Source organism: Macaca nemestrina, chromosome 9, assembly GCF_043159975.1.
Source record: "Macaca nemestrina isolate mMacNem1 chromosome 9, mMacNem.hap1, whole genome shotgun sequence".
NCBI lineage: Eukaryota > Metazoa > Chordata > Mammalia > Primates > Cercopithecidae > Macaca > Macaca nemestrina.
This window is the reverse complement of record NC_092133.1, coordinates 9,865,890-9,892,167: the sequence shown is the minus strand read 5'-3', so window position 1 is coordinate 9,892,167 and position 26,278 is coordinate 9,865,890. Positions and strand designations below refer to the sequence as shown.

Sequence of the window (26,278 nt, the reverse complement as noted above, 5' to 3'; positions counted from 1 at the left end):
TTCAAAATGTGTATTAAAAAAACAATTAGGCTGGGCGCAGTGGCTCACATCTGTAATCCTAGCTGCTCAGGAGGCTGAGGCAGGAGAATCACTTGAACCAGCGGGGCAGAGGCTGCAGTGAGCCAAGATTGCACCACTGCACTCTAGCCTGGGTGACAGAGCAAGACTCAGTATCAAAGAAAACAAAAAAAACAACAAAAAAAAACAATTAATTCCCCCATATCTCCACCCCCACTCCACAGAGGACCTGAAATTTTTCTCTGAAAAGAAAGCAAACTGTAGAGACTCTGGACTGGGGACACTAGGCACAGAGGAGGGCAAGGGTGCCATGATGGATAAAAACAGTAACTTCTGGGGGCATCAGCACACTAAAGAGTGAGATGCTCCAGCTCCTTCCCCCAACCAGCTATAGAACACCAAGCAAACTGTAATAGAGAACAGAAAAAAGGCTTTAAAAATCTATAATTAATATTTCTAGAAAGGTCTTGATTTCATGAAACAAGAACAGAATACTCTAAAGAAGGAAAAAGCACTGAACAAGAAAGAGCTCTTAGAAATTAAGAATGTGGAAGTTGGAATTTTTAAAATGTCAGCAACTTTCAAAATAGAAAGGTTTTCTATTTTTAAAACAGAAAGGCTAAAAAGATAAAGTTGAAGAAATCTCACAAAAAGTAAAACAGAACACAAAAATAGACAACAGGAGAAAAGTAAGAAAAGCAGAGGAAGAAATCCAAAAGGATTTTAGGGGGGAAAAAACGACCAAATAAAAACTATACTTTCCAGCTAAGTCTCCGAAACACGAAGAATCTAGTATACATAAAAACTAATACACACACCAAGGAATATCACTTCAAAACTTCAAAACATCAGAAATAAAGAAAAGATTCTAAAAGTTTCCAAAGAGGAAACAAGCAGTAAAACGAACACATACAAAGAAACAAAGAGGAATGAGAATGACATCAGAATTCTCAATAGCAGCATCTGAAGCTAGAAGAATGGAGGGACAGTGCTTTCAGTGTTTGAAAGGGAAAGATTTTTCATTCTAGAATTTTTACACTCAGCCAAACTATCAATCATGATGATAAAATAAAGGTATTTTCAGATTCACACATTCTCAAAAAATCTATTTTTCATATACCATTTCTATGAAGCTATTAAAGCAGCAGTCCCCAACCTTTTCGGCACAGGGAACTGGTTTCATGGAAGATAATTTTTCCACCAACTGGGGGTGGGGGATGGTTTTGGGATAATTTAAGCATATTATATGTATTGTGCACTTTATTTTTATTATTATTAAATTGTAATATATAATGAAATAAAATTACACAACTTACCATAATGTAGAATCAATGGGAGCCTGAGCTCGTTTTCCTGCAACTAGACATTTTCAACTGGAGGTGATGGGAGACAGTAACAGATCATCAGGCATTAGATTCTCATAAGGAATGCACAACCCAGATCCCCTACATGCACGTTCACAATAGGGTCTGCGCTCCTTTGAGCATCTAATGCCACTGCTGATCTTACAGGAGGTGGAGCTCAGGCCATAATTTGAGCAATGGGGAGTAGCTGTAAATACAAACGAAGTTTTGCTCTCCAGCCTGCCACTCACTTCTTGCTGTGCATGCCCCGTTCCTAACCAGCCACAGATTGGTACTGGTCTGTGGACGGGGGACTGGGGACCCTGCACTAGAGGACGCACTCCAAAAAAATGAGGCTGAACACTACAGAGAGGAATATATCAGATCCAGAAATGAAGGGTTCCAACATAGCAGAGAATTCTCAGAATGATGGTGAAGATCCAAGACAGTAGCCATGTAGGAGACCCAGAGAGTAGCCCATTCAAATGCAGCAGGTGAAATGGCTTCTGAAGGGGTGTCTAACAGAAACGTAAAACGTAAAACAGGACTAAAAACCACTGAACAGATGTGGCTGCATAAAAAATGATACTGAAGGTTGTTTTGTTTTTTATTTTCAGATCCAGACCTATTGCAGGGTGTGGGGAAGAATATGTTCTTAAAAATACAAGCAGGTCCAGAAAAACAAAAGGTTGTTAAGAAATGATATAAAGTAAATATTTCCTGACTCAGAATTAAATTATTTCTTGGTTCAGTAAGTAGGAAGCAAAATTTTCAGTCATAATAATGAAAACCTTAGATACAGATTTACCCAAAAATTGAGCTACAATTTTATCAGAAAGATGGAAGAGGGGAAAGGGGTGAAAAAAATGTGTGATAGCCTCATCTTCCAGAATAGGGATCTAAAAGATCAAGTCCACATTTATAAATTGATACAGATCAATATGTGCATATTATTTAGATGTGAAGATTTCAGGCCAGGCACAGTGGCTCACGCCTGTAATCCCAGCCCTTTGGGAGGCCAAGGTGGGTGGATCACTAGAAGTCAGGAGTTTGAGACCAGCCTGGCCAACATGGTGAAACCCTATCTCTACCAAAAATATAAAAAATTAGCCGGGTGTGGTGGTATGCACCTGTAATACCAACCACTCAGGAGGCTGATGCAGGAGAATTGCTTGAACCTGAGAGGCGGAGGTTGCAGTGAGCTGAGATGGCACCACTGCACTCTAGCCCGGGTTACAGGGTGAGACTGTCTCAAAAAAAAAAAAAAGAATTGAAGATTTCAATTCCCCAAGAGACAATTAAAAAGTTTCCAGTAGCTGTGCCATCCACAGTGCTTGATGGCAGTCAGGGGCCGGGTGCAATGTGAAGTATGTCTGTTATAAAACTGATTAAAACAAGTTTTAATTTTAAAAAGCAAAAGGAAAGGGATACATAGATATAGAGGGTGACTGATACAATGTCTACTGTTTATTTTTCATTTTTCAGGTATCTACAGAGCATTGACTACGTGCTAGGTATTATGCAAAGTGCTTTGCTTTCTGAGAGAGACAACAGTGAATATCAAAATCATTCTGCGGCAGTGAGTCACTGATCTGCACTGTACATATTTCATAATCATGGACTGCCTCTACACAGAAACATCTGGAAGCAAATAAAAAGTCATATCCAAGTGAATGTAACTATTTAGCAATTCCAGGATAATTGACGTACAGCTGCCTCTCTGCAGACGTATCCCAGGGCTATTTGGACAGAAACAGGATAAACGGATAGTTATTTTTAAATATTTTTGAGAAAAAAAATTTAGAAGCAATAGTTGAAACTATAGATTATCAGCAAGTTAATGCCTTTTCAGGGGGAGGTTATCTAAAAAATGCTAGCTGTGACATCTGATTAGTAAAGTAAGTAGTCTGCCATAAAATGGCCATCATGTGGTCTGAATGTCTGTCTTCAATAAACCTCTGTAATAAACCATGGCTATAAACCCATAAAACTTGCCAGGTGCAATCAGCTGATCCTTCTGCAAATTGGCAATGCACCTTGTCCCAATTCCAGCCTTAATCATCAGTAAAGTAGGCTGCACAGAAACACTGTTTTTGCTTCATTGTTTTTGAAGAAATTTTTAAAACCAAAACCAATTTCTTAACTATTTCCTTGCATTGGCCAAGGAAACTAGTAAACATCCACAGTTTAAAATTAAAAATATTTAAAAATAAAATCTATTCAACACACCATAAACCATTTATTAACTATTTAAAAGAAGAAAAGATGAAGAAATATACTAACTGAAAAAGAAACAGGCAAATGTTTTCACATCAACATTCTAATTCAGTTTAACGACAATCTGTGAAATGCTTTAGCCATTAACATTGTATATCTAGGGAACAAGTTTAATTCTCAAACAATTATTAATTCACTTATCAGTGACCCCATAAAGATTGTGTATATTCTCCTGTGCACTCCAAGAAGGCAGCACAGCTCAGAAACCCATGCAGGCCAAGTGCAAGTCCTCATTCTACAGCTTATTATTTAAATACCCCCAATTAGGTCAGTTGGTCTATAAAATGAGGATAGAAATAAAATATGTGATAATACCACTGTCACAGTTACAGGTATTTTATATAGCGCCTGTCACAGAAAATACAGTCAATACATGGAAGCCACTGGGGGTACAAGTATGATTCCCTTTGTGTTTAGTATGTTCCTGCTGTGACCTGTGATTAAACTTGCTTTATGGTACAATTTCAGTTTTCTTCTATTAATAGGTGAGTTAGGTCCATTTAGCCCATTGACAGATGTCCTTTGTCTGAATGAATCATCCGCGTTTCTTAGATATTCTATTTTTATTGCTTCCTGTGGCTTTGTTTTATTTTTATCTATTGATTTTTTTTTTTTTTTGCTTTAAGTGCATATTTCCTCTGAAAATGCTAATGAGCTGTACCTTTGTTTTAGTGGTTGATTTAGTAACTATGTCTTTTACATAACATACTTAATTCTATATTTTCTTAGAAAGTACCCATTAACTCCCTACTATGGGCAGTGATTAAATCATTATTTCTACTTCCTGCTGCTTCTCCTCCTTCCCCTTTATCACCTAATTTCATTTATTATATTCTTAACATTCACTCTTCTTTTTTTTTTTTTTTTTTTTTTTTTTTTTTATTTGAGACGGAGTTTCACTCTTGTTACCCAGGCTGGAGTGCAATGGCACAATCTCGGCTCACTGCAACCTCGGCCTCCTGGATTCATTAGCTGGGATTACAGGTGCCAGTCACCATATCTGGCTAATTTTTGTAGTTTTAGTGGAGACAGGGTTTCACCATGTTGGTCAGGCTGGTCTCGAACTCCTGACCTCAGGTGATCCACCTGCTTTGATCTCCCAAATTGCTGGGATTACAGGCGTGAGCCACCATGCCTGGCCTAACATTCACTTTTAAAAGACTAAATCAAATATACCTCTCTTCTTTAGTAGAGCAGCTTTTTCATAAAGTTTTCATTAATTTAAAAATAGGTATAGAAAAGTGTGCAAATCCCAAGTGTGCAGCTCAATCAATTTTTACAAACTGCATGTACCCACATAACCACATCCAGACCAAGATGTAGACCATGAGCAGCACACCAGAAGCTCCCTGTGTCCCTTCCCAGACATTAACTTCCCGCAGACACAACCACCGCTCTGACTTCTTTCTTCTCTGGCTGGTTTTCTTATTTTCAAACTTTATACAAATGAAATCTACTGTAACTACTCTTTGTGTCTGGTTTCTTCTGCTCAATATTTATTATATCTGGGAGATTCACCCAGACAATTGCATGCAGCAGTAATTTAGTCCTTTTAACTGTCATATAGTATTTCACTGTAGTACATAAAAATGACTTATGATATATGTGGATTATTTCTATTTGGGGGTTACAAATAACACTGCCATGAACACACCTATTCATGTCTTCTTGTGCACATGTTAGCACATTTCCATTTAGGCATGAGAGTGAATTTGTTAAGTCAATGTGCATGAGAATGTTCAACTTTAATAAATACAATAGTTTCCTGTTATCTGTGGTTTCTCTTTCCACAGTTTCAATTATCTGAAGTCAACCACAGTCTGAAAATATTAAATGGGAAATTCCAGAAATAACCAATTTATCAACCGCGTGCCATTCTGGGTAGGGTGATGAAATCTCACACCGTTTCTCACCATTCCACTTGATGTGAATCCTCCCTTTGTTTGGCGATCCACACCAACTACTTTAGCTGCCCAGTAGTCACTTAGCAGCCATCTTGGTTATCAGAGTTGGTATTGCAGTGCTTGTGTTGAAGTCACCTTTGTTTTACTTAATAATGGCCCCACAATGCAAGGGTATTGGTAGTGGTAATTCAGATATGCCCAGGAGACAAGTAAAATGCTTCCTTTAAGTGAAAAAGATGAAAGGTCTCAACTTAATTTTAAAAAGAAATAAAACTGTATGCTGAGGATGCTAAGATCTACAGTAAGAATGAATTTTCTACCTGTGAAATTGTGGAGAAAAAAAAAGAAATCCATGCCTAGCATCTAAGAGCATTTGGTACTACCCACAGTTTCAAGCATCCACTGGGAGTCTTGGAGCATATCCCCCAGATAAGAACTGACTATATACTGCCAAACAGGTTTCCAAGTGGCTGTGCTACTTTACATTCTCAGCATTGTATGAATGTTTCCATTGCCCCACATCTTTGCCAACACTTGATATTATCCTTTTTTCAAAGCCATTTTGGTGCCTGTGTATCCTGTCTCATTGTGGCTTTGATTTGTATTTACTTGACGGCTAATGGTGGAAAGCTCATTTTCTCATGGCCGTTGGCCATGACATTGCACCATAACCACAGGGTAGCTTTGTCTCAGTCCTTCCAATATACCATGTTCCCTACCACCACAGGGCCTTTGCACACACTCTTCCCTTTGACCTGGAATGTTCTTCTCTCCCTCTGCCTACCTTTGTCCAATAAACTCTCAACTTATCATCCTTCTTCATTTAGCCCAAGTACTCACTCCATCCTCAGGAAAGTCCTCCAAGTTCTAGCCTGAGGCAGGTATACTGGGCATACAGAACGACAGTATTGAATTGTGTTTCTCCTTCTCCAAAATAGGCTCATGCCCTAATTCCTGGAATCTCAGGATGTTACCTTATTTAGAAATAGGGCTGGTGACCAGGCGCTATGTCTCAATCCTAGCATTTTGGGAGGCTGAGGCGGGCGGATCACGAGATCAGGAGATCCAGACCATCCTGGCTAACACAGTGAAACCCAGTCTCTACTAAAAATACAAAAAATTAGCTGGGCATGGTGGCATGCATCTGTAGTCCCAGCTACTCGGGTGGCTGAGGCAGGGGAATTGCTTGAATCCGGGAGGTGGAGGTTGTAGTGAGTCAAGATCGCACCACTGCACTCCAGCCTGGGCAACACATCGAGACTCCATCTCAAAAAAAAAAAAAATAGGGCTGGTACAGATGCACTAAGTTAAGATGCAGTCAGATTAGAGCAGGATGGGCATATCCAGCATGACTGTGTCTTTAAACAAGAGGAAATCTGAACACAGAGACACACAGGCAGAGGGCAGATTATGTAGAGGCTCATGGGGAGAAGGCTGAGGGACCAGGGAGGCAGAGACTGGGGTGATGCATTTATCAGCCCAGGGATGCCACAGAACACCTGAGGCCACCAGACACTGGAAAGGGCAAGGAAGGACCCTTTCCTAGAGACTTCAGAAGGAGAGATGCCCTGCTGCCACTTTGATTTCAGATTTCAAGCCTCCAGAACTGTGAGAGAATCAGTGCTTGTTGTTTACAGTTGCCCTGTCTGGGCTTACAACGTTGTCGTGGCAGCCCCAGGGAATGAATGCACCTGCTCCTCTCCTTCCCAGGACTCATTACAGATGGTAATTATGCATTCACGGGTAGGATTTTTTTCAGTAATTTCATCTCCCCATTAGATTACTAGATTATCAGAGCTGCAGGTTAAAAAGCACAGGGAACATGCCCAACTCCCTTCTATTCTCTTGCATCCTTCATTCAAACCTCATCTGCCCTGTAACAGAAAATCCTACTTTCAAAATATCCTAAATCCAACCACTTCCGACCTCCTCCATCACTCCTATCTTGGCTCAAGACAGTACCATCTCCTGTCTAGGGCCTGAAGTCACCCCCCTTAACAGGCCTCTGCTTCAATGCTTACTCCCCGAAAGTCAACACAGCGACCAGGTTGATCCCTTTCACATGTAAACCACAGCATGTCATTCCTGTGTCCAGAACTTTCCAGGGCTCCCCTAATTGGCTCATGGTTAAAAGCCAAAGTCCTTCCAGGGGGCCGGCAGGCCTCCTACTACCTCTGGTGCATGTCTCCTCCCCTGATGCTCACTCCAGCCTCCTGCTGCCCCTTGGCTATGCTGAGCATGCTTCCAACCCTGACCTTTGCTGGAGCCATCCCCTCTGCCCGGAATGCTCTTCCCACACCCCCTTGGCTCCCCATTGATCCCCTTCTTGAAAAGCGGCTGCCACCTCCCCAGAGCCTGCCCCCTGACTACCACTACCAGCTGTCCACTGGTTTTGTTTCCCTTTTCTCCACAATATGTGCCACCTTCTAACATACTATAATAATAAACACTACGACTTGTTACATTTCCTGCTGATATGGTTTGGATCTGGGTCCCTGCCCAAATCTCACATCAAATTGTAATTCCCAGGGTTGGAGGTGGGGCCTGGTGGGAGGTGATTGGATCATGGGGGTGGATCTCCCCCTTAGAACTGTGTTGGATAGTGAGTGAGTTCTCATGAGATCTGGTTGTTTAAATGTGTATGGCACCTCCCCACTCTTTTGCTCCTGCTAGGGTCATGAAAGCAGTGCCTGCCTCCCCGTCACCTTCTGCCATGACTGTAAGTTTCCTGAGGCCTCCCCAGAAGCAGAAGCTACTCTGTTTCCTGTACAGCCTGCAGAACCATGAGCCAATGAAACCTCTTTTCTTTATGAATTACCAAGTCTCAGCTGTTTCTTTATAGCAGTGAGAGAAGGGACTAATACACCTGCCTTGATTTGCCTCCTGCACTGGAACGCAAGCTTCAAGATGGCAAGAATCTTTATTTTGGTCATGAAGGCATCCTCAGCACCTAGAACAGGGCCCAGCACATCATAGACCCCCAGTAAATATTTGCTAAGTGCTCAGGGCTCTTCTGTTTTTGCTCATCGTTGTTTCCTCTGTTCTTAGGACAGTGCTGAGTACATAAAAGGTTTCCAGAGTGTGTTGTGTTTTTGTGTTGTTGTTATAATAAAATGAATAAATAAAAGAAATAATCTGGCCAGGCACAGTGGCTCATGCCTGTAATCCCAACACTTTGGCAGGCCAAGGTGGACGGATCATTTGAGGTCAGGAGTTCGAGACCAGCCCGGCCAACATAGAAACCCCATCTCTACTAAACATACAAAAATTAGCTGGGTGTGGTGGCGCGTGCCTGTAATCCCAGCTACTCAGGAGGCTGAGGCACAAGAATCGCTTGAACCCAGGAGTTGGAGGTTGCAATGAGCAGAGATTGCACCACTGCACTCCACCCTGGGTAACAGAGCTAGGCTCAGTCTCAAAAAAAAAAAAAAAAAAAAGAAAAGAAAAAGAAAGAATCTGCTCTGTTATTCTTTCCTTCCCTCCTCCTCTCCTTTTTCCTCTCCTCCCTCTCCCTATCCTGGCTTTTTCTGCTTACACAGTGTTTATTGTGTCCTTGAAGCACTAACACAGAATGACCTATATACCTGATTCCCAACCGTGCCCGTCCAGGAGATGGTCATCTGACCTGTGTGTAGCGGGGCAGGTGCCCTGCGGAACCATCCCCATGAGGCATCACTGGAGAAGCAGCTATGACTGCTGAATGGACACACAGGTGACTACTGATGCCTCTCAAATCAGACTGTTCTGGGCCCTGCCTGGATGTGGGCGTGGGAGATCCTAGGGGAAACTCAAGCCAGTGGTCAGGGAGATAAGGCACAAGCTGGGAGGCAGGGGTGGCCCTAGAGCTAGCTATATAACAAATATGTATACTTGTTTTAGAGATAAGGAAACTGAAGTCAGGAGCTAAGTGACCTGCCCTAACCCCACAGCTACTAAGTACAGACCTGAGACCCTAACCTCAGTTTTCTGGCTGAAAATAAACCCAGGGCTCCTTTCCTGCCAGCTCCAGCACCCACGTGATGGCTCAGCTTGTTCAACAGTCAACCCCCAGAGCCTGTGTGTCCGCTCCAGAGTCATAACTGCACTGTGCCTTCTCCAGTGATGCCTCATGGGGCTGGTTCCCCAGGGCACCTGCCCCACTGTACACAGGTAGGATGACCGTCTCCTGGATGTGCACGTCCCCTGGCAATCAGATGTGTAGGTCATTCTGTGTTAGTGCTTCAAGGACACAACATATGAAATTTAATAACATATTAAAGAAAAATGCACATAGCAAACAGAACAGAATCTATATCTGAACCAGATAACCCTGTGGTTCCTTAATAATCTGTGGTTCATGGGTCAAGGAGGCTTTGGTAGTTTTGGACCCTTTTTACTTTGAGGTCACATTGCCCTTCTACCTGCTTGGTGTCTATACTGTAAGCTTCTTGAGAAATACAAACAGTGCATCACCATCATAATAGATACTCATTTTGATTTTTTCAAGGGAGTCACAATTTAAAATATTCAGTCCTGTTATTCCCATAAAAATCCAAATACCCCAAATTCCAGGGTTTTGGCATCCAAACACTGTCTCCCAGACTGTTTGCTTGAAGCCAGATGTAGAACAAAATCCCTTTATCAGAACAAACATGACATTCCTTGACTCGGAAACTACGTCTACTGTGATTATTTTTGCGTCTGTAGCACTTAGCACATATATGGCCCCCAAGAAGAACTTGAGAGTCACAGCAAGGTTTTGCACACCAGGAAAAACAAAAACAAACAGACAAGCAAAACAGAAAATCGGGAAGGCCTGGAGGGAGAGATAGGCTTAGGGTCAAAGACACAGGTGCAGGGCCCAGCCACGGGCCGGTGTAGGTCGGGCACGGGTGAGATCTGGGAAAATCGTGCTGCCCAAGGTACTCCATAGACTTCCTGCCAGGAGAAATGTGGCCTCCACCTTTGGTCAAAGTCGGGCCCCAAGAGCACTGGGGCCAAAAGGTACAGGGAGACATGTACAGGACGTGCCCTGGAATATGAGCTGTCACACAGGATAAAACTCAGTTGGTTCAATGTTCTAAAATTGCATTCATGTCTTCGTGCAGGGGTACATATGAAGCCAAGGGCAGTGGCTGCTTCCAAGTATCCCACCTCATTTTAGGTAAAAAGGGGATGCGAACACTGGAATTAGATTCTAATATTGGCATCAAGGTGCTCCATAGAATTTTTTTAAGGAAATGACTGAGGAGAGGACTCATGATTCCTTCCAGTGGTGCTGGGGAAATGGCCCTGACAGACACTATTATTATGGCCAGACATTTCTCATGGAAGAGCTACAAGAGGTGAGCCTCTCTCTCTAGGGGACCAAACTCTCAGTCATTTCTAACGTGGGTGAGACAAGACCTGGTCCACAGAGTGCCAAACGACTGTGACCAGACTATCACAAAGACACCCAGAGCTGTGTAGGCAGCGTGCTATGCTTTTCCTTGTGACCTCAAAACATCAGCTGTTTCTTCCAAGCTCTGATCTGAGCACCAACTTTTTTACATCCTCAGTTATAGGCAGAAATTGTGGTGACATCATGAGTCCCAACCACATACTTGGTGTTTCATTTCTTCTGATCACACATCAGATCCTGACTTACTGTAATTTAAATTCTTGAGAATGAGGTTGAAAGCCAGCCCTCTGATGTGGCAGTACTTACTACTGCAATCTGTTCAAGGCTTGCCAGCTAAGAAAATATCCAAAATAATAAGAGTGGTGCAATAAGTCACTTCGGCAGGGCTGCTGTCCCTGAACCCCCTTCCTTAGTTTATGACCCAGGGAAAATATCTTAGGGTCCTCAAAGGAGGATTCTTTGGGGGTGGGGCAGGTGATGAGCTGCCATTAGATGACCCACCTGAATACAGGGTCACTTCCTAAGACTAACTAACTAACTACAGGCAAAGGATCTAAGCATGTTTTTGTTTTGTTTTGTTTTGTTTTGTTTTGTTTTGTTTTGTTTTGTTTTGTTTGACAGAGTCTCATCCTCTCGCCCAGGCTGGAGTGCAGTGGCATGATCTTGGCTCACTGCAACCTCCACCTCCCAGGTTCAAGTGATTCTCCTGCCTCAGCCTCCCAAATATCTGGGATTACAGGCATGCACCACCATGCCCGGCTAATTTTCGTATTTTTAGTTGAGACGGGGTTTCGCCATGTTAGCCAGGCTGGTCTCAAATTCCCGATCTCAGGTGATCTGCCCGCCTCAGCCTCCCAAAGTACTTGGGTTACAGGCATGAGCCACCGTGCCTGGCCCTGGGCTTGATTTTAGAGGTCATTGTCAACATGTTCTCTTGGAGACTCAGGATGTTAATTTCCAATCTGTCTGTAGTTGCTCCAAGAATGGAAGAAACCAGTGACTGTTTCTAAATGAGATCACAGCCTCGCAAATGAGTTAGTATAAAAGGGTCCTGGGCCCACAGGAAGAATAATCATAGGTGAGGGGCCGAACCTTTGCTCTCCTGCCGAACTGGATGTCTTCCTTGAATTCCTGGAAAGTCTATCTTGTCCCAATGTAGTGATAAAATGTAAATGTTGGTTTTTTTCTCTAACCTTATGTTATTAAGTTAACAAAAGTAAAATACTACTTGGAAAAAAGGAAGTATTAAGTTATAAGTACTCTTTCAGTCTTCTGCTTACAATGATGGAAAAAGAGACAGGTATTTCTGCGGTAACATGGCAAATCCATTCCAGTAAAAGCTCCCAGTCTAAAACCCAGCTCACCAGCCAGCCCATTCAAAATCTATACAGGTCTGGAAGCACAAGACTGAAAAAAATTAATTCTAAAAACACATTAGCACAGTTAAGAAGGCACGTTGAGTTGCTCAAAACAGTGTTTAAATACAGCTGTAATTACAGGATTTGATCTGAAAAGGAAACAAGCAGGGAGGCAGATGATGTCAGCAAATGGAAGGCAGCTGAGCTGCTGAGTTGAAGGCTGGGGCAAAATGGGGAAGGGACCTGAGCAATGCACCAGAACAGGCCCCACCGACACAGAGGAACAGGAGGCACAGGGCGCCACGCACAGGACTCTGCAGCTTCCACGCTCACCTGTGACAGTGTCTGTGGTCAGGTGCTGGTGCTCGGTCCCACGGACCACTCATAGACTCCACACTCACCCGTGACAGTGCACTCTGTGGTCAGGTGCTGGTGCTCAGTCCCACAGACCATTCATAGACTCCACACTCACCCGTGACAGTGCACTCTGTGGCCAGGTACTGGTACTCGGTCCCACAGACCATGCATAGACTCCACACTCACCCGTGATAGTGCACTCTGTGGTCAGGTGCTGGTGCTTGGTCCCACAGACCATTCATAGACTCCACACTCACCCGTGACAGGGTACTCTGTGGCCAGGTGCTGATACTCGGTCCCACAGACCATTCATAGACTGGCAAAAGTTGCACATGAACCAATGCTGCTTTTCTGTGTCATAATGACATCATCCCTGTATCTGCCAACCACACAGGGCAAATATGTACTAGAAAAACACATGTGACAGCAGACCAGCCTGCCCGGCCTCCTGCTAGGCTTCTCCTGCTCAAGCTCCCTTAAGCACTGCAGCCACTCCAGGGAAGCTTTGTTGATTCAGCGCATCCATATGTGCAGACGCCGTGCTCACACGGGGTGGGGAATACCCAAAAATGCAAGAGTCACATTTTCTGCAAGCAGCTCAGCATTTGGCAAGGGTGCCCATGAATAAATCAATGTGAGACAGTTGTCAGAAAAGAGAGATGTACACAGTTCGATCACTATTCCAGCTGTCGAACCTACACCACTTTTATCTGTTGACTTGGGAGGCAGTTTTATGGCATCATTAGGAGCAACAACTTAAGGTTTAAAGCTGCCTGGATTCTTAATCTGCCTCTCCTGGGAGATGTGCGCTGAGTCACTCCATGCTCCCTGTGTCTGTTTTCTATAAGGCAGAGGTAATAATAACAGGACTGTCTTCCATGTTGGAGGAATAAATGAAATCACGCACATAAGGCACTTAGCACTGTGCCAATAATGCTTGGAGCTGATGCCCACTCTCCCTTTGCTAGAGACTGAAGCATCTTGAAGGCAGAGAATTCCTAGGGCTTTTTGTCGTGGCCCTTTCTGTGCCCATCACATAGCAGGCACCTCACAATGGTCTGCTGCAAGACTGAATGCTAATGGATAAGAATATGAATTTGAGAAATGCCAAAGGCAATTATCTTTCTTTACTCCTTTTGAACCTCACAATATCATGAAGGAGGCAGAGCCAGCAGTGGGATCTGCACCTTCCTGATGATGACACTGAACCTCGGAGAATGAGGGCATCTCACCCAAGGCCACACGGCTGGTCAGCAGTGACCAGCACCAGCATCCCAGCCTGTGAGCCCCATGCCTTCCAGCCTGGACCACAGCCACATCTGCGCCTATGGAGTCCTGGGCTGGCACAGCGCTGGGCTAAACCACCTCACAGCCTGCACTAGAGTATTAAACACAGTTTCTAATTCTGACATCTTGGTGTTTCTCGATCACAAAATCCCATTAGCTCAACACGCCTACAAAATACTCGTATGTGAGACAAGATGTGGTTATTTTTAAACTGCATTTCAAACCGTTCTGTGTGGGGAGATGTATTTTTGGAGCACACTGACTTTAATTATGCACCTGTGACAGTGGAACCACACTGCATGTGGCACTGGCTGTGGAAGACACAAACCACAAAAGTGGGCTGACCTCGTCCCCATTTCCCTGTGTCACCAGCAGGCACAGGAGCACAGCCCTGCTGACACCTCGATTTAGCCTGGTGAGCTTCCCATGGGGGACTGGGGCTGTATGTCGAAGCCCACAGACACACACTGCAAGTGACGCTGCCCTCTCTGGGGTTGACACCAGGTACCTGACTGGGGTCAGAGCCAGAGGCTAGGGATGGCGGGCCCAGATTTGGCTGTTAAAGCAGCGACTTCCCAGTCTAAGAGCAGGTACGGAGACTTTCCTGTGAGAAGGCATCAGGGTAAATAAGACACCACTGAAGAAAGAAAAACCCATGAAGACAACTCACACTGATGTGATTCCCAAACACGGCCTCCTTTTCACCCCGACCACAGGCAGGGGAGTGCGCTCAGTCAACGCGTTCGCCGAGGGGAGCCTGGCGTCTGCCTGGGGTGAGCCTCCCATGGGTGAAGGACTACCTGAAGCCAGGAAGATGAAGTGAGGACAGCCTCGCCAGCTGCTCCCTGCTGGATACCCCATCCACAGCGAGGCTCCTGTGCAGCCCAGCAAAGGCAGGTCAGTGAATAAACACCATCTGCACCTGAGCCAGGTCTCCATGCATGTCCTCGGTGCACCTCCCATGTTGCAGGTGCTATTCTGCGCACCAGGGGCTGGGCAAGCAGGAGAAACAAGGCCACATCTAACATGGGGCTTACTCACAAGGAAGGGACAGATAAAACCCAAGGAAATAAGTAAATGAAGGTTCAGAGAGGGACCCAGTCACCCAGGGCCAACCTGGGACTTTCCTCATATGGTAAGTGGAAGCCACCAGAGCCTTTCAACAGAGGAAGAAGATGATCCAGGGAATGTTTTAAAATCAGAAGTCACCTAAGGTCACCACTCAAGGAACCTGTGAGTGATCAGGACTCTCGTCTTTCTGATGAGACAACTGAGCCTCAGAGACATAAGATCATTGTTCCAAAGGCCCCCAATCTAGAAATGTCAAGGCCAAGGTCTGCACTCAGCATGCCTGCCTACAACGTCTCATTGGCACACCCTGCTTGGCACTCTGCCGGTGGAATTCCCAACTGAAGGGACACAAACACCATGCCCCCCAACCTTCCCATTCAACCCCAACACATTTAGGATTAACAGGACCTTTTAATTTTTTACCAAAAGCACAAATAAACATGGACACTTTCTCTTTTTCAAAAGATAATTTCAATTATAGTGAAAGCATGCAAAGCATCAGATGACATCTCCCCTGATGAATGCACAAAACAGGCTGCACACGCCCTGCTTGGGCCTGACCGTTATTTCCTCAGAGGACTGGATCCCCTTCTAGGGTACTGGAGGCGCTGTGTGAACATGAACTTAGCTCCGGCTCAAGCTTTGAGGGCTCATGTGTTCATCCTCTCACAAAACATAAGAGATTTGTTTGCAGTTGACAGTTGTGCACATCCAAATATTTCTTAATAGTTATTATTCTTTTTTTACACGAGTATTTATAAACCAACCTTCGGATCTCATTAAAGTTAGTTCTACAAATGTTCTACCTGAATTCCTCTGAACTAAAAAGTGGCGGAGGTTAAACAGTTCGAAAGTCTGTTTGATGCGGTGCAGTCTGAGGGGTGGGGTTGGAGAAACAGCAAAGCTTGGAGTCAGAGCTTGGCTCAGATGTCCCCAGTCCCATGAGCTCCCTGGGAAGGAACCTTATCTGTTCGTACACAGTTCCCAGCACAGCAGCAGCCCCTTGCACATTTATACAGATTGTTGGGGGAGTGAGGGGTCCCCTCTGCCACTTGGAAGCCATTAGCTTTGAGTGTACCCTTGATGGCCCTCAGGACCATGGGCAAGGAACCTCCTCCTTCCCTAGACCAGAGATGGTGCACGTGCAAAGAGACTTGGAAACTACTCCCCACACAGAAGAGCTCTAGAAAGAAAATTAGAATACGGTGCCATTAGAGAGCCACACGGGACGGCGGAGATCAAGTGCTAAGCTGAGAAAGAACAGATCGGCAGGAGGTGGGGCAGGAAAAAAGACCCTGGGGATGGGACGGCAGAATAACTCCCTACCCAAAGATGGCCACACTCTAACCTGCAGAACCTGCGCATATATTAGATTACACCGCAGAGAGGAATGAGGGTCACAGATGGAAGGAAGGTTGCTTGAGGAAGGGAGATGATCCCAGGCTATGCAGGTGGGCCCAGTGTAATCTCAAGGATCCTCAAAAGGGGAACAAGAAATCAGAATAGAGAACCAGAGAGACGGTCACATGAAGACTCTACCTGCCTTTGCTGACTCTGAAGAAGGAAAGAGCCACTAGCAAGGAACAGGGCAACTTCTCAAGACTGACAAGGGGAAGAAAATTGATTCTCCCTACAGTCTCCAGAAAGGAGCACAGCCCTGCACACCTTGACTTAGCCCAGTGAGACGTCTGTCCTCCAGAACCGTAAGACAATACATTTGTGGGAAGAGGCTACATTTATTTGTCACAATAGCAATAGGAATCTCACGCATGGATCAGGTGGGATTCATGTGAGTGGGGCATGGTTGGGCAGTAGAAGTTTCTGGTAGGGGAACCTGCTACAGAAAGGGTCTGGAGTCAAGAATTGCATGGCATGTAGAGTGTGCAGGGAGGAGCTCACTTTCCTGGAGCAAGACCTTGGACTGATGGGACTGACAGAGAGGGAGGCCTGACACTCTTGAGGCCCAAGTTAAGAAAGGCTCTTGAGCCTCCAAGAGGGAGACCAGCCAGAATGTGCATGGCCCCAGGAGCCTGGGGCTTGACCTGGGGGAACGCAATGGAGGGAGCCACAGGAAAGCCTAGAAGATGTGTGTGTGGCAGAGACAAGAAGCATTGGCAGGGAGGCAAGGGAAGACAAATGCCACTGCCTCATGTGCCACGGCTCTGCCCCGCCATGCCCCAGGCATTCCACCTTCTCCTCCTGTCCTTTCCAGACCAACAGCATGTGGAAGAGAAGTGTTCAAAGGGCGGAAAAGGAACAACCTGGGTCCAGGTACTGGTGGTCTCACTTTTACTCACGACAGTCGTTGGAGAAGACATTGCCTCCCTGAGTCTCAGAGCTCTCACTGTAAAATTAGGATCATTCAGCAATATCCTTTCTTACTGTGAGAATTCAGGCTAATGCATTTTAAATCCTGGGCATTGCCTGACCCAAGCTCAAGGAACCAGAGCAATAAACAAAGCGGTCAAAATCCTTACAACCACAGGGCCAGGTACCTGGATGTTGAGTCTCCCTCGATGTGCGCCCAGGCCATAGCGCTTCACCGTGGAGGCATGGAGCTGGAAGTCTGTGATTTTTAAGGTTTCCAGACCAAGAGGTGGGCAACCTGGAAAGGACAATGCTTGTTAAAAACAAGGACAGATGCTGAAAGGGATGAGTTTCTTATTTTCTAAATCTAGCCGCGTGCTTTTCCATTTTCCCCTGAACTGCCACCCACAGGCATGCCCGGTCTTTCCAGACACGGTTGATTGAACTGTCAACATTAAGCCTATGTTCTTTCTTGTTGGCATTTGCTTTAGGGGTGTTTTTGCTCTGATATTCCTTCTTTTTTGCTGTCCATGCTACTGTCTGAGGCTGTTCCCAATTAAGGATCCTTCCCCAACGTGACTCAGTCAGGAAGCATCACTGGAGCTCTGCAAATTAATCAGAACCTGCTGATTTTGCTTCAGCAACTCTGGCCTTTATATTGTGCATGCTAATGAGCAGAGGAATATAAGTAGAAAAAAAAAGTCTATTGTTTTCCATTCTCTGCAAAATGGATAATGTGGAGCACGACTAGTAAACACCATTTGCCCCTGGAATAAAACACCAGTGCTTGATCATCCCAGCCTAGCCCATTGTCTTTAAGAATGACAGTGTTTACAGCAGCATCCAGAATGGGTCTCCTGACCCCTGGGCTGCTGTTTGCCCCCACGCCCACCACAGTGAGTGGGAGAGCGTTTAGTGAAGGCAGAAGGGTGCACACAGTGAATGCGAAAGGCCATGCAGCGAGTGGGGGCCACACAATGAACTGGGGGGCCCCGCATTGAGGGCGTTTGTGCAGCAGGCATGCCAACCATCTGAGGCTGACCTCACAGAGGAAAACCTGGTTACCATGCCCCTTCCCTCCCCAGGGCCCTCACACCTTCCAGGCCTGAAGGACATGAATCTGACCCATGTGGTGGTATTTCCTGGGTCCCGCATGTTCACAGAGTCATTCTCCATCCTGCCTACCAGAAATGGACTTCAAGTGGCTGACCAGCAAGGTTAATCCTCACACTACATACTCAGAAATCCTCACTGCTGCGCCTCCAACAGCCCTGCCTCCTCACAGAACCTTCTCATGTTGTCCCAGCAGCCCCACCTTGCCCCTCTCATGGTCTGGCACCTCCGTAGCTTGGCCCCTGAGCCCAGGTTATAATCCCACACCCCGTCACTCTCTGAGACAGCTGGGAGCCTGGGCCCGTGCCCTCCACTCTCACCTCAGGACAATGGGCCCCTTCTGTCAAATGCCACTCTCCTCTTGGAGTTCACAGTCCCCAGCGGTCACTGGTATCCACCAGAGGGCCTCGTCAGAATCCAGGGCAAGCTCTGAGAGTCAAGACCACTGACCCATTACACTCCTGTCCCTTCTGAGAGGCTGGACTCCAGGACATCCTGCAGCCTGGCCCCAGGAGCCTGGGCTCTGGCTCAAGCTCTTGGGTTCCCTAAGCTGGGGCTGCTGCCCCACTGTGCCCCATTCTTATCCTCGTCTCCTGCTCACTCCTTGCTCTTTTCCCCATCACCTGGTCTCAGCCTGTCCTGCCTTAGACACAGTCAGCTTTCTCAGGAATAACCAGTCTGTCCTGAGAGACCCTGCCCACCAAGAGACCCCACCCACTGAGAGAGAGACCCCACCAACTGACTGTGACACCAAGCTGGCTAGGCAGCAGGTTCTATCAGGCGATTCCTGGTGGCCTGGGAATAGCCTCTATTTATCTTTACTCTGCCAGCTATGGTTTCAGGGTTCAAGGGACCTGGGGAGTTTCAGACCGTGATGGGGGGAACCAGGCACAGGTCCTGTCCCTCCACATCCTGGTGCTCAATACATGCCCACAACAGTCCCACATAACCAAGCACCAGAAACACCAAAAGGATCTGCTGTCATCTTACGAACCTATTTCACTGCCATGTTGAAAGTCTTCCCATCCACCAGCTTCTTCCTTGGTGGCAGAAGACACAGCAGGCAATAAATTCTATGGACTTCCTTCAGCAAAGCCACTTTTATTTATATCATTTATACAGTCAAAGTGAGAGACAGACAGATGGACAGATAGCCCACCAGATGGACAGGCAGACATACATAGATCATGTACCAGCTCAATAAAGCAACAATAATTGCTATTCAAAACATTTCTTCCAGAAAAAGACAACAACTCCTATGCATGTGAGTATTTTAATTCAAAAAAGGAAGTACCTGACTAAAATTACATATCCATCAAAATTGCTTTTCTCTCAATAGACAGAAGCTCTGTCACATCCTCTTGCCAAGATACAGAAGGGGGTGAATAGAAAGTGCCCACAAGTGAGGTGTTTCATGGATGCACATCTAACAGCAACTGAAAAGTGCAATGCCTGCCCTCTCACAGGCTGAGTTTCCCGCAGCCAGCAGTGCCGGCAGCTGCCACATCTAACAGCTACTCTTGTCCACTCCTGTGATGGTGTCATGGCAAAGCCAATAACTTCACTCCCTCCACCCACAGCACAGATGATGACTTTGCGGGAGGAGCCCAGATAAACACACACGAACTTGGTCTGCTCGCAAATGTGGTCTTACAGGAACCCAATGCTCTGACACTGGGATTTTTTGTCCTTATTAGAAGATGCTATTTTTAGAGCCATTAGTTTGGTTTGGAAGCCTTCTCCATTGCCCGTGGCACTTACAAAGAAGCTAGAGATTCCACACAGAGAACACACAAAGTCCTTGAAAGGCAAAGACAGCGTTACTGATCCGCGTGGGTGAGCGACGGCCCTTTGGTTGTAAGGAACCAACCACAGCCAACTTAGACAGGAAGGGAAGTCCCTAGAGAAATGACAGGGATGGCAGAAAGTGAGAAGGACAGAGGCGGGACACAGGACACGTGCGGGTGGAAAGGCACAGAGCTCCCATCATATAGGCAGCAGAACAGTGGATTCCAATGGCACTGTCCACCTGCTATCACACCTCTGAGTTTCCACTCAACCTCACGCGTGCCTCCAGAGAGGGCCTGACTCGCCTGGTCCCCTGGCTGCCCACTGGGATCAGGGTGCTGTTAGCAAAACAAGGGGATGCCAAATTCAAACCGACACGGGGCACAGGACAGGCATCTGCATCTGCATCTGCTGCCCGGAGCTGAGTGTGAACACAGCTCAAGCAGGCTTATCCAGCTTCTGAGTTATCGGTTCTTCCAACTGCCTCCTCCTACTAGCCAACCCCAAGAGGGGCAACACCTCCATCTCCGCTTCCTCTCTCCCTTCCTTTCCTGGGATTTTTGCTCCTGACTCCATTCATTCACAGTGGCCCTGGTCACTCTGTGGCCCTTTGGGACTCCTCAGCCTCTTCTCTGTTTCTTCTATACTGGGCCCCGCAGTCTCTCCCTCTCAGCCACTCCTCCACCCCCACACCACGCATGGCCCTGGTTTCCATCACACAATGTTCTGCTCTTTCTCTTCTTCTCTCTCAGTCCAGACCTTCCTTCCTTGTTTGGACTTTGCTTTCCACCTCCCCGAGGGCAGTCTTTCCCCTGCTGCGGCACAGGCTCGTCACCCTCAGACTGATTCCCTAAGAGAGCCCCTCCCCTTCCCTGTAACAATCCACCTTCTGAGCCCACACCTCAGCTATGAGGTGTCACAGGCACCGTCTACACCACTTGGCGTCCAATGACATGCACAAAGTTTACATTCAGGGCCGGGCACAGTGGCTCACGCCTGTAATCTCAGCACTTTGGGAGGCCAAGGCAGGCGGATCACTTGAGGTCAGGATTTCGAGACCAGCCTGGCCAATATGGTGAAACCCCATCTCTACTAAAAATATAAAAGTTAGCCAGGTGTGGTGGCACATGCCTGTAATCCCAGCTACTCGGGAGGGTGAGGCAGGAGAATCGCTTCAACCTGGGAGGAGGAGGCTGCAGTGAGCTGAGATCATGCCACTGCACTCCAGCCTGGGCTACAGAGTGAGACACTGTCTCAAGAAAAAAAAAAAACAAGTTTAAACTCAGATCACTTGCTTGTCTGGAGACCGGCCTATTGACGTGGCGGGCAGGCCTCAGAAACCTGGTGGCTCCCATCAGGCAGGTGTGAATGCGGCAGCTGGAGTAATCCGCCTGCAATCTGCAGCTGAAGCAAATACCCAGTCATCTTCCAATGTCTGCTGCAAAAGAATCTCCTCAAGGTTGTCACCACTTCTTCCTCGGGACTCTGTCCCCTCACTTTCGTGTGGCAGAGGCCGCAGTATCAGTCAGGCACACAGCAGTAATGTCAGCTTCACTTGGAAGGTTCTCATTTCATCAGTCTTCCATTCTTTATTTTTCCCTTTGATAGCCTCCTCTCCTTCCTTCCATCCCACGTCTGCCTCACTCTGACTTCACCCTGTTTTCCATTAGCATCAGGGCAATTCACAAATGTTACTGCAACCCTGCCTAACGCAGGGCGCCATGCCCCGCAGCACGGCATCCTGCAGGCTCACATAAAACTACCCACTGAGTCAGCTGGGAGTTACCCCCCTTCACCAAACCCCACTTGATAACATTTGTTAAGTTAAAAAGAAGTTTAAGAATAAAGTAGTCTAAGCACAAGCTCACTATCCCACATACCTTTATGCAAAGATCAACAAGGCAAAAATCCCATATCAGAATAAAGCATCCCAGGAAAAGTTCCCAAGCCCATCTTAAAGACTTATATTGAACATCTGACACAGGAATCTCCACATTTAGAAAAAGGCAGGGTTTTCCTACGCTAAAGAACAGGAAGTAAAGGACTAGAAAATAAAAGACAGGAAAATTATCTTTTGCTTTAAAGATTCTAAATTAATTCAAAATACAGAATATTGAAATATTCACCAAACTTAATACTTAACTCTGATGAATTTCAGAATATTTCAACCTGATTCATTGTTCTTCTTTTCTTTCTACCCTGAGAGCATCATCCTAGAGATTTCTTTCTTTCTTTTCTTTTGAGACAGATTTTCGCTCTTGTCACCCAGGCTGCAGTGCAATGGTGTGATTTTTGGCTCACCACAACCTCCGCCTCCCAGGTTCAAGCAATTCTCCTGCCTCAGCCCCCCAAGTAGCTGGGATTATAGGTGCCCGCAACCATGCCTGGCTAATTTTTGTATTTTTAGTAAAGATGGAGTTTCACCATGCTGGCCAAGCTGGTCTCAAATTGCTGACCTCAAGTGATCCACCCGCCTTGGCCTCCCAAAGTGCTGGGATTACAGGCGTGAGCCACCGCACCCGGCCCATCTAGAGATTTTTGACAGGTCTACTCAACGTCTAAAATGAATAAAGTGACCTGCTCCTCCCTCAGGTTCTCCGGCTAAGGGGAACAATACTACAGTGGGGAGAGAATTATGCAGGATGAGGAAACCACTTGCAAAGCATGCTGAGCCACGTCGGAGAGAGGAGGACTGGGGAATCTTCAACCTGCAGAATGGTCTGGAGGTCTCAGAGCCACAGGGGCTAGAGCAAAACATTTGAAAACATCTGCAGTTCCCAGGCCTGCAGAGGTCTTGAAAAGTGGATGAGACCTCTCTCAGCTGCACCCTGGGCTGACAAAGACCAAAGGGAGCACAGTGCAAACAAGTCACCAGAAACCAGCAGCTCCCACTCCCTTAGGCCAGTGCCCAAGGCCACTCCTGGTCCCTGAAGTGACATCATTGTCAGCACTTCAGTCTCTGGGCTGCACCCTGGTCTTTGGACCCCAGCCACCATGGGGAACTGCTGCTAACACTGTAACCCCTAGGCAGCTTCTCTGAGGCAATCAGCAGCCAGACAAGATCCACAGCATGAAGAAACCAGCATCCAGGAAACCTCCATGTCTTCAAAACCAGAAATCTCAAAAGAAGGGCAGAGATGGCAGAAAGAAGATAAGTACTGTCTCCCAGCCACAGTCCCGGGCTTGTCTAGGACTGCCAGGAGATTATTGAGCGTGATCATCAGAATAGCAAAGACTTTGCAGCAGCAACCTGTGCATTCTAAGGGCTGAAGGAAAAGAAAGTGGGATCTGCAAGCCACTACCAGCTAAGTTACAGTCAATAGTCACGGTAATTGTCATGGTAATTAAGGGCTCTTTCAGACACAAGAGTATTCAGAAAATGTGCCCTACTCCCACCATAACCATAAGCCTTTACTGAAAGAACAGCTGGAATCACGGCGCCCAGAAACATAGACACAAAGGCAACCAGACACGTGACCGGCGGGTGCGGCAAACACTGAGGACTGCATGGCACTTCCCGCAAAATGAGCCCAGAGAACACTGCCAGTCAAAGAACTCCAAAAGCATAACAAAGTTAGAAGGAGAGGTTAGAATTCCATCGACTTTAAATTCTCAAAGAAACATCTGCTCCCGGTCCCAGGAACTGTCAATCACAATACTACTTCCAAGGACTAGGACTTTTCCCCATCCTTCAGAAAACATTACTGAGAAAGACACGACTGTTGCATGGGTGACTAAGCAAAACGGAGGAGAAGCAAGGTTTCAAAGCTTAATTTAAATATCTGTAATCAGAGAGTTTAAAAAAATCTTTGTTGGAACTGTAACATATTTGTATTACAATGTCAATTGATGATATAATTACTAGGTTTAAAGAGTGCTTGAAATAAGTGGGAAACTCATTGGCAGCTCTTCATCCCTCAGCAGTGTTCTGCCGGGGTTCCCAGCCAGGCTGCAGGGAAGCAGGCTCCAACGTCAATCACTCAGTGACTCTTGAGCCCATTTGTTCCAACAGCCTCAAGACGAGCTCCCCGTTCCTCCCCTAAAATGAACAAATTCATCCTTTACCATTAAATCAAGTTTCTGTTGCTTCTAGAAAGAAAAAAGGATCTAATCCTGAGAAGCATGTGGGTGAGGAGAACACAGAAAAAAGTGTGAAAACACTTCAGGAAAATATTAATTAGAGATCAGAGATGTGTCACAATCTGGAGGAAAGGAGAGTGACAATCATCCACGATGAATCTGCTTTTCTCTTAAAGAGAAAAGCCTCTCTGAGAACACACCACGCTGAGCAGGGCGCCATCTCCCAGCCCCATGCTCTATTCTTCGGGAGGTGAGCATGGGGTCCCCTGCCTCATTCTACCCCACCCCACGCACGCACTGCCTTAGATCTGTCTCTTGCTAGCAGTCTCTGCATTACAGATACTTTTCCAAAGAGACATCTGCCCTCTGGCACAGATTCATTAGTCCTCATCATCATCATCATCACCACCATACATTACCATCTATGCACAGCAACTCTTGAACAAATTGCAAATGTCCGTTGCATTTAAGATCATGGGGGCCTTTGTGGCCCAGAAATTCTAGGGCACAGTCAGAATATAGCATATAAGTAAGAATTCTCAATCTAGCATCGACCCCAACACCCCACCTTCAGTATTCCAAATCTGTCTGGGGGGTAGGGGCTGTTATGGAGTCATGTCATGAAAATTATTTTAAAAGTGTAGTGATTTGGGGAGCACCAAGGAAAACCTGCAGGTAACTACTGCGAGACAGACCAGCTAGAGACTCCTGTCATTGAATCTGCACAATGACCCCAAGAGATGGGCATCGTCGCTTATCGTCGCTGAGACTCAGGGATGCTGAACACCGTTAAATAGCCATTAGGTGTCTGAGTTATAAAAGCTCAAGCGTAATCTTTACACTGTCTCCGTCTGACTTGAAAACTCGAGAGCATAACACAAATGAAGTTGCTTGGTGGTGTTTGGGGTCACACCAGGAAAAGGGCTGGAGCCAAGACAGGCGTTTCCCGCTGGCAAAGCAGAGTTCAGAGTCCAAGGCCCTGTGGCCTGCTGTGATCGCCTCAAGACATGATGGGCGCTTCCAGGAACAAGCTAACAGCCTTCCTGAACTTTTGCTTTCATTGCCGCCTATAAATGGAGTAGCTTCGACTTAACAGAATTATTTCCTTCGCCTTTCTGAACTTGACATTCCCTTTGATCAGTGAAGTGTGGAGGCAGCTTCCCAGTGCACTGAAAATCTGTCTGCAGTAGCTCTCTGCCTTTCTCAGATACCACTGGCTTCCCTGAGGGACAGGGTGTCTCTCTGGGTCTTGGGAAATCTCTTAGCCAATCTCAGCCTTATCTAGTTGTCCTTGGAAAGCTGTTTAACACCCACCACGGGAGAGACGATCCTTCAGACCCTCATCACTGAGCTCCTCCAGACAGCAGTTCTCACCCCAACTGAGCATCAGAATCTCAAAGAAACTTAAAGGAAAGGTGTCCTAACCCCTCTCCCAGAAACTGATCAATAGGACAGCAAAGGAACCCACCACTGGTCTGAAGTTCCCAGGTGATTCTTCTGAGACAACCAGTCTCAGAAGAGAGTCCCTGCAAACCTGACTGGGGTCTTTTACCTGTGAGGTTACACAAGCTCAGAGATTTTCTTTCCCAGACCCCAATGGATCCAACAGAGGATACTCTCAAAGAATTGGGTTCCAGTCCACGCTGGCTACAGCAGCTGAGATCTGGAGTCAACCTGGAGCCTCAGCCTCAAAGGTTCTGATCACCTACCTCCTTCTTAAATGTCCAGCTCAGGGGCTGTTCTATCTGAAAAGCCTCCCAAGACTTCCTCCCCTGCACTCAACCCTCTCAGCCTACTCACTCCTGCCTTTAGCCTAACCTCCTAGGAAAAGTCCACACTGTTACCGTGGTAGTTTAGTCTGTCTCCCTGAACAGGCTGTGAGCCTCAAGAGCAGCAATGACAAGTTTTCATCCCAATGCCCAACCAATGTTCCCAAATGAATGAATTTGCATTATGATCCAGTATAACTGATAATCCCTATGTCTGCATCATCAT

General features: G+C 46.3%; 1 protein-coding gene across 1 annotated transcript in view; it reads right to left on the bottom strand.

The window, feature by feature from the left end:
* Positions 1–26,278, bottom strand: part of LOC105470066 (carboxypeptidase X, M14 family member 2) — a 145,834-nt gene that overhangs the window by 99,479 nt on the left and 20,077 nt on the right. The window contains exon 3 of the mRNA XM_011721812.2: positions 17,491–17,600. Coding sequence (XP_011720114.2) covers positions 17,491–17,600 — 110 coding nt within the window. The remainder of the gene's footprint in view (positions 1–17,490; positions 17,601–26,278) is intronic.